We start from the raw sequence: 9,299 nt of genomic DNA on the forward strand, positions 1-9,299 counted from the left end.
AATTAATACTATTCCTAATTTATCTTTGTGTAAAGGTTCTCAGAACAAGGAGAAAACGGTCGCTGTGCACACAGTTTAGGGAGGGGACACTGCTAAAAAAAAATGAGCACCAATTTGCATGGCTCTCAGGGTTAAAGGCAACAATTACTCAATCTGATAAATATCAGTATCAGTCAACTCTGGAAACTCTAGTACTCAGTACTCACTAGTATTGATTACAACACACCACAGGAGCTGCACACAAAAAAATCCACATTTTGACCTCAAAGGACATGATTGCATTTGCGTCTGGGATATTTCCCCTCTACAGAAGCAACAGTTTGATTTTTTGTTTTGTTTTTAAATAATAAAAAAAAAACTCTGGATGCATACATATAAAACAGAAATTGTTCGTTTTTATTCAAGGCAGCACAAACAAACCATACATTATAAAAATATGCCACTAAAATATATATGTGTGTGTGTGTGTGTGTGTGTGTGTGTGTGTGTGTGTGTGTGTGTGTGTGTGTGTGTGTGTGTGTGTGTGTGTGTGTGTGTATATATATATATATATATATATAATGTTTGTTAACACTGGACTAGCATCTGAGAAACATTAAGACAACAATTTACAACAAAGTATACTGAAAATTAAAATAGATGTAAAAACATACACGCACACACACGCACACATGCACAAAAAGAAAATCGGCTTGTGTTGCATGTGTGATCCAACACACTGCAAGTCCTGGGACCACAAAAATAAAATTAGACATAAAGGGCACATCACTGTGCTTCATTTTAGCCAAGACGGCACATTCAAAGACTATAATCATGGCAACACGCACTGTTTCTTGCAAAAACACCATTAACCAGGGAAAGGAAATACCCAAAAGAAGGTAATGTTCACATTATCAAACAATATCAGGCAGTTGATTTGATACTGATTGCTCTGTTATTAACGTAGTTCTCTTCAGGCCTTAAAAATGTTAACACAGCTGTGTAGCATACAACATAAAACAACAGTGAAGAAACTGAGCAAGCCTGTGCACCACGTTTGACAGACTTTACTTCAGTAAACCTAATACTCCCATCCTCTCTTACTATCTGTACATGTTGGCTTGCTATGCCTGCTTTTAAAGTAAGTTACAATGTCCTACTTATGGAATAAAAAAAGTCATACAGAGCTACATTGTTGCAGACACATATCCCGGCACCACTGGTGACTTTGACTGAACTTGAAAATAAACTGATTACAAATCTAACCTGGCTGACTGGAGATGTGGTGCTGTAATCAAACACGCACACACGTTGCAGTGAAGTTATGTGTGGAGACTTCCTTTTGTGCTTGTGTCCATTACTGTAATGTACATGTACGATATGGTTGTATCTATATGCATCTGTGGTATGTCTGTGCAGATGAATCTAAGCATTAAGACTGTACTCCTGCTTGTAGCAGCAGGGCCGGCAGACAGCGTTGACTAGGCCATTTCCCAGCTGTAGGAGACAGATGATGAACTCCAGCACTGCCAGGCCCAGTAAGACACACAGCAGAGTGATGTTCCACTCTATGATGTTAACCGGCTGAAGGCACCGTGTCCACGTTTCTGGCTGCAGAAGATACCTGGGACAGAGAGTAAGTGTGATTATCAAAGAGCAAGTCACAAACTGGTGAAGGCATAACTCATAGGTGTCAAACTCTGGCCTGCAGCTTAATTACATTTGGCCCGCGAAGCCATACCAAATTACTATTAGAGCTGGCCTACTGGTATTATACAGCTACTATATATATATTGTTTAGTATTAAGCTTTGCTTGTTCCATATTCAGTTTTCCAGCAAAACTTATTTGAGTCCATAAGAAAAGATTCATTCTTATATCTGGAGAAAGATTTTTTTTTTTCAATAAATATTAATGTTAGCCCACGACTTTGTTCCAGTTTTGAATTTTGGCCCACTGTGTATTTGAGTTTGACACCCCTGGCATAACTGATCCAGAAAATTAGAGCAAGTGCTGTTGTGCTACATTCTCTCCAGAAAGGCAGCAAAGACTCAAATGCAGAAATCACCCCGACCTGGTCACGGCAGATGGCTGCCCCTCCCTGAGCCTGGTTCTGCCTGACTTTTTCCTTCCTACTGTTGCAAATTTTTCTTAGGTGCCATATTTTCCGCACTATAAGCAACACTTAAAATCCTTTAATTTAATTCTAGTTTTCACCTAAACACAATATACCATGTTCTGACTGAAATTTAAATGACCAGTGAGCAGCAGGCTATAGTATGGAGTGACATATCAGTGTCCAATGTGGGGTTTTTTATGTGCAAGTAAACCATCAACACTGACACAAATACAAGAAAACTGCCTCTGAATAGCTGTCCATTATGGATGAAAGGGTTAAGCACTTTAAGGAGACTATTGTTGTGATTTGGTGCTACATAAATAAAACTGAAGCGAACTGATAAATGAAGCAGACAAAATGTGATGAGTTGATTCAAAGTGTTAAATTAAAAGCTTTCCTACTCTAATTTTAAAGATGAGGCCTTAAGGGAGGACAGTGCAAGTGAGGGAGGTCACTTGTAGACTGAAGAATCATAATAAACTATCAGAGACAGAGCAAAAGCTTTAAGAGTGGTCAAATCAACAATCTGGTGCTTTTTTAGAATAAATGAATGCACAAATCATTTCAGCCTGAAAGGCCACAGACAATAACTAAAGTGTATGATACAATTATTGACAACATTATTTATACTCCAGAAAAACATCAACTTTGCAACATCTAACCAAGTCTATAGTCAAGACCTTAATATATAGAAATATAGGGTTTACAGACATGTACAAACTGCTGGTTATGGAGCAAAAATGCCAGACTATACCAGTAAATGGCTATACTCTCTGCTCAGCTTCAGCTAAATGCTTCAAAGCTAATCGAACAGCACAAATGCACAGTGCAAATTTTCTCAAGGTAACCAAACGGGATATTCTTCAACGGTCAAGTTAACTGATCTCATCCCAGCATGCTTTTCAGTTAATGGAGAAAAACGTGAAGGCAGAGACCCACAACTGAAGGTGACTGATCTTCTGTATTTTAATTACCTGATATAATACACAGTAATAATGCGTAAATAATAATGCATGTGATATAATCTCTTTTCACAGTTTCTGTGTAAAAGCGTGCTTTTAATAATCGTTCTTTTATTACCCAGTGTTGCAGCAATATAAGTTAGAGTTACAACTTTTTCATCTGTACTAGAAAGCTCAGTAAAAAATACAGTTGGTTTTCTGTTTGTTTTGTTTTTATACAGGTATTTATATTAAAAAATTTCCTTTGTATTCAAAATACTGATAATCTTTCAGAAGACGTAAGAGAGCTGAAATAATAAACTGAATACGAAAGTGAAAAGCACGAAAGACTGCACAAGTCATTTCAAAATCTTACCTGAATACTTACTTTATGACATTTCATAGACAACATTAACTGATAACGAAACGATTGTTACACAACGCCGCACAAAACACGCACCTATGCAGACATCTACATCTTCATACACAAAGCGCTAGGATGTATCCTTACCTGCCCTTTTGGTCTGCGAAGGGGTACGACCATCCATACGAGGTGAAGCATTGGGGGCCCTGCAGGAGTGCATACCCTGATACGATGAAACAGTAGGCAGACCCCACCAGACCGACCACAGCTGCCAACACTGACCCACACATCTACAGAGGAACAGCAGCACACAAAGGGATTTTTAAACACGTGCTTTCGTGTTTTTGTGCAGCTTTATTTCTGCCTGAATGAAAAGCTGCTTCACTTATGCATTTCATAAATGAGATACAGAGGCAGCTGCCACACACACACACACACACACACACACACACACACACACACACACACACACACACACACACACGTGTATCTGCAGCTGTGCCCGTGGCCTGAAGGGTGTGAGCCAAGCTTACTTTGTTGAGTGTTACCTAACAATGGGGGCCTTGTTGAGTTATCATAGCTGGCTTAGAATTAGCATTCAGTTCATAAGGACACAGTGTTGGGCAGCTTAAAAACTTTACCCTTGTAATCAAGCAAGTAGTGAGAAAAAAAAGGAAAACATTTAGATTTAGAAAATGAAAATGGCAGCCGGCAGTTTGGAAATAACGGCCTGCATGTTGTGAACCCAATTTTCTGTGCAGCACAGCGTCTCCTTTGTAGATTTTTAAGCATTATTTACAGCTTAACACGTCTCTTACCATTAAACTCTCATTCCAGCAGCAACTACATTTCCCCAGCGTGGTGAAGGCAACCGCTGGAACCAGCATCTAAAAGTACAGAAAGTATTTGTTATTTGTTTTATTGACCATTAATAACACCCAATAGCAGCAATCTTTGCATTTGGTTACTAGGAGCTGCCAGAGTAATTCAGTGCTCTATACCAGCATCTCTACTGCCACCTACTGTTGATCACCGCTTACAAGTCAAAGCCTGTGTTTCATTCATACAGCATATACCACAACGTTTTCTCAAAGAGCTTTGCAATCTAGCCAACATGTGGCACACTCTATCCTCAAATGTCATGTTGCCGCACTAAATACTGTACAAATGTCACCTAACAACGAATCACATATATTCAACACAATCAGCGTGAAGCTGTAATGTTCATTCAGCTGTTAGTTTTTTAATGGGACTTAGTCTTAGAGCTATTCTTGGCTTCATGTAGGTGGTGAAAAATGTGACTATTCTCCCTGAGATCCAAATTCAAAGTGATTTTAATGATACATATCATACATTGTTTGACTTTGGTCCAAAACAAAATGGCCAACCTCCACATGAAATAAGCCTGCTTTCTCTTCATTGCCCTAACAGAGAGAAACCGTTTGCTATAGCTGGAGTTAATTAATAGTGCACATTAAACATAACTTTATGACAGACCCTTCTGCGTCCCAATGGTACCAGTAATTTGAGATGGGCAAACATGAGCACAGGCCATTTAAAGTGCAGTGTGAATTGCGGCAGCTGCCACATAGTGTACTTGTGTGTACAACTCAAGAACTAAAGGCAATCCAACATTTGTTTGTTTCAGGAATTGACTTTTTATCTTCTTCATCCCTTATTTTCTGTCCTCCTCTTCCCTGTGTCGGTATCTTTTGCTCTCCTACTACATCGTAAAAGAGGAAAGGCGGTTTCCTTGGTTTAACACATTAACGTATGAACAGAAACAAAGAGAGGGATCAGAGTGTTGTTCCACATCCTGGACATCCCTCTTAAAGCCCCAATCTATAACAGAGGCAGCAGGGGAGGCTGACGACAAGCAGCGGCGGGAGGTGCACAGTGAGAAAGGAAGAGAAGGAAAAAGGAAGCCAGAAGAGCAAGGGAGAGGAAGGGAGTAACCCAAAAATAGATTATGCCCTGATTGGTTCAGTTTGCTCTTTGACTCTCAGCATTTGGTCATTTCCACAGAGAAAGATAAAGCCCAGAGAGGGAAAGACTGACACAAACTCAGACTAAAAATCATTCCTTTCTCAGACAAAGAGGCCCAAGATGGATTTTAGTCAGACTGCCCTTTATAAGTATTTTATCAGGCTTGTTTAAAAGTAATTACACTGAGAACCTTTTAGCAGTTAAAGACGTGACATATTACAGAGAAAGAGCAGGAAAGTGAGAATATACCGTGTAAGTCAGTATGGTTTTCAGGCTTCTTTCCTTTATCCTATGCAGGCCTTCATACCAACAGCTATCAATGCCGCCGTACAGACTCATCACACTCAGAATTTTTCTTTAAAAAAAAGGTTCAAAACCTGCCATAAGTGGTGCCTGTTTTTGAAAGCTTGAACATTTCAATTAAGACCAAACTGAAAAACCAGAAACATAGGCAAGGGCGATAGTGGAATGCACAACATCCAGTCTTTATCGTGTTGTTCTTCACAAAGTCTTGATGCTACAACTTGTACAAACCCTGAGCACGTTCACAGACACTCTGAGCATATTTTTTTTACTCAAAATGTGCACGTGTTCTGCTGATTAACACACTTGGTCTTGTCTGGGGGGGGGATTACAGTCTCTCCTCTGTTCCTCCACAAAACCAAATTAAAAGAACAGCTCCGTTCTGCTCAGTCCGAGCATAAACCCATCAGATCAGCGGCATGCAGAGCAGACGGATTAACTGTGGATGCACACAAAACTCCATTGTTCTCACTGAGCAACTGCAAACACTCTGTCTGAAAGGTGCTGATGGGAAAACGACCAGAATTTAACAAACTTTTGACGTAAAATCAAAACTCAACCAAAATCCTCTCAACTACAACTGAACTAATTTAGTAGAAGTTAAAAGCAAGTTGAAAGCATAAATGAGTTCTGACTAGTATCAACTTATCAACAAAAGCGAGGCTTTCTTACACACAGTGGCACTGCCATTGACTACATGTGCCAGCACCTGCTGCACTTACTGCTGAATGAGGGAGGCAGGAAGGTGACATAAGCATCCAGCAATTGTAATCACGCTTTTAAAGGATTTCATCTGCTAACTGGGTAGTGTTTCAGAGTCACATGGTCACGGGGTGAGAGAATGCTTCTTACACACGGCAGTGAAAATGACTCATGATAAACAATGGCTGGCTACAAATGAAAAGGAAATCTCACTACACTGAGAATCACTGAATTTCACCCTTTCACCTCATCTAAAGGAGATAGATAGACCACTGGCATCTGTCCCAAATCACATTGCTGCCACATATTTTAAATTTTCCAGAGTACGAAAAAAAATGCTTATTATATAGCATCCAAGCTGAACTTTTAGTAAAAGGACATTGAACTTTATACCATGTGATGTCAAGTTTTCAGTAACAGCTCATCAAATGGAACACAAATAAACCTTCAGACGCACAAGCTTCTAGTTTCTTCTTCTTCTCCACTACAGCTGCCAACCGTTCAAACAGCAAAAAATGAAAAAACAAACGCTATTACGATCAATTATTTTGGAGCATTTGGACAGGGTGTTGTCTAAAGCCTCAAACCTCAAAATGTCGTACATACAAAAAATATAGATAAATAACCAGCTAATTTTTCTATTATTGATTGGCAATTCTCCATGTAATACAAAGTATAAAATAAATGAATCTTTGAGCACAGTCACCATCATGACCGGAAGTTAAAAACAGATTTAAACCTCCAGATATCTGATGATCCAATCAGACTTAAACCCTAAACTATAATGTTACAAATTAAAAATGACAGAAGATGATCAAAGAGGGGGGTTTTTTTGTACTCACCAACAGCCCCCCACCTCCTAGGCCACCAAAGTACCAGATGTAGCTGGCCAGGCGGTCCTGCTTAATGTAGGTGATTTCTCCCATGGGAAACAGCAGTAGCAGGTTTGCCACAATACAGCAAAGGGCCAGAGGCAACAGAGCCAGGCCCAGAGACCTGGCAAAACCCACCGAACAACACATCGCTCACCCCCCAGAAAATCCACGCTCACAACCACAGGGTGGAGAGGAGAGAGCTCGAATGGGCTGAGGAAGGCAGAGACCGAGTGAAAGAGGGGAGGGAAGGGTCCGAGCAGCTGGGGAGGCAGGAAACGAAAATAAGTGACAAGACCCTGGTGTTTGTGTGTGTGTGTGCTTGTGTGTAACTGCTAGGCTAGTGTGTTAGATTTTCCTTCCTTTGCTGAGAAGGTTCTGCCATGACACACGTATGAGGAAGTACACACTCACAGGAAGCTGGAGGGTGACCCAATAGAACTCTGGCACAAATATAACGAAGAAACCCACAAATGTGTGTGTGCGTGTGTGTGTGTTTCCCACAGCCTCTTAGATAGCAGGGTCTTTTAGAGCACTCTTATACTTACACAGCAAGGAGCCACTTTCCCTCACAGTGACTTAATCATAAGAGCAGATCCATAATCTGGGATAGTCTATAATATTTAGTTTTAGTGGGAAGTGGGAAGTTTTAGTGGGAATCCAGATCGCTTTCTAAAAACCTTCAGGACTGCAAAGCACCAGCCTTAGCTGAGAATGGACTTTTTGAGTTTCCTACCACATCTATTTTGGTATTAGTTGGTATGTAAGGTGCTGCTCGAATTATTTTATTTATTGGTTAAAACTGCACGGTGGTGTAGATTTTTAGTATATCAGGGGAGTGGAAATTCCAGTCTTCCCATAATGAGAAAAAAATCCAGTTGAAAGTCTAAAAGAGGTGAAAACATATTCAAATCTGTGAACAAGTAAACTCGTTTTGTCATCGGACAACAACAGCAGTGTTTGTGTGATCGGTGGATGCAAAATGTGTATTAAAGGTTTCCACGCTATAGAGTAGGCAGTCATGGCTTTAAAGCGTTTGATACAATTTACCTGTTTGTTTCAGGTAATGATGCCGTAGGTCAGCAGGTGTATATAGGTCAATAAAGCATAATGTGACCTCTGTATGGATACATGTGTGTGTTTCAGATGCCCTCAACACTGTGAGCTGTTTTATAATCCAGCTGGAATTCAGCACATCCAGATCAACTGCAGGGTAAGCTGGTACTGACCGCTAACAACCTGGACTAAGGAGCTGCGTCGATTCAGGCAGATTTTGTAAGACCAGAGTGTATGTTTGAGAGCAAATGCGTGGTACCAGGGTGGCTCCAGGGGCTCTAAGGAGATCAACACTGAAACAAAGTCCAACATCGTTATTCTACAAAGAGAAATCTGTGCGGTGGGTATGTGTGAACTGGCAGCTAAGTGGTTCTCAAGATGTTTACCAACTTGCTGAGAGTTTTTCACGGATTTGAAGCCACAGCATGCACTGTAATTTATTCTGTCACTGTGCCTCTGTCTTTATGTGTTCTGTTTGTGTGTTAGACTGGGAGGCAGCAGGGCGTTTCCCAGGGGCTAAAAATTCACTAAAAGATAAAGCTCATACACAAATGTAAATCACTTCACCCTTCCTGCTTGAAACCAGGCACTGAAAACATGCAGAAATGGCTCACACTCTGAAATGCCTTTGAGATTCTGATAATTATGTTTATATATTTTGTTGCCTCGGACCAAAAAGGTCAGGCAATAAGCAAGTTCAGCTTCCAGGAGGGAAGAGATTTGTTGTGATTTTTGTCCCAACGTCTTACAAGAACAATGATTAAGAATCACCCCGAGCATCTCTACATCCAAGCCCTTTTTGAAACGTTTTCTTCTAGTTTATTAGGCTCTGCAGCTTCATGTTTTTACTCTCAAGCTCTACAAAAGTAGGTTTGAAAATAAGCTAATATATTGATTAAGCATAACATTATGACCACCTGACTAATAAAGGAGTTGGTCCCTCTTTTCCTGCCAAAACAGCCCTAAACCATTGAGGCA

At 40.3% G+C, this 9,299-nt stretch overlaps 1 protein-coding gene across 1 annotated transcript; it reads right to left on the bottom strand.

The window, feature by feature from the left end:
* Positions 1-375: 375 nt before the first annotated feature.
* On the bottom strand, positions 376-7,510 carry tm4sf1 (transmembrane 4 L six family member 1). Its single transcript, XM_085387343.1, has 4 exons — positions 7,236-7,510; positions 4,221-4,289; positions 3,550-3,692; positions 376-1,603 (listed from the first exon to the last, which is right to left on the bottom strand). Exons 1-4 carry the CDS (start codon positions 7,413-7,415, stop codon positions 1,405-1,407), a joined length of 591 nt encoding a protein of 196 aa, XP_085243469.1. The 5' UTR covers positions 7,416-7,510; the 3' UTR covers positions 376-1,404.
* Positions 7,511-9,299: the final 1,789 nt, after the last annotated feature.

Source organism: Rhamphochromis longiceps, linkage group LG17 (genome assembly GCF_057381845.1).
Source record: "Rhamphochromis longiceps isolate RC_006_pf linkage group LG17, R_longiceps_female_GT1.1, whole genome shotgun sequence".
NCBI lineage: Eukaryota > Metazoa > Chordata > Actinopteri > Cichliformes > Cichlidae > Rhamphochromis > Rhamphochromis longiceps.

Coding starts and splice junctions, on each gene's coding strand:
- tm4sf1 (XM_085387343.1), bottom strand. CDS start 7,415: ATGTGTTGTTCGGTGGGTTTTGCCAGGTCTCTGGGCCTGGCTCTGTTG. Junction 3,693..4,220: donor GCTGGAATGAGAGTTTAATG/GTAAGAGACGTG, acceptor GTTCCTCTGTAG/ATGTGTGGGTCAGTGTTGGC. Junction 1,604..3,549: donor TTCGCAGACCAAAAGGGCAG/GTAAGGATACAT, acceptor TCTCTGTCCCAG/GTATCTTCTGCAGCCAGAAA.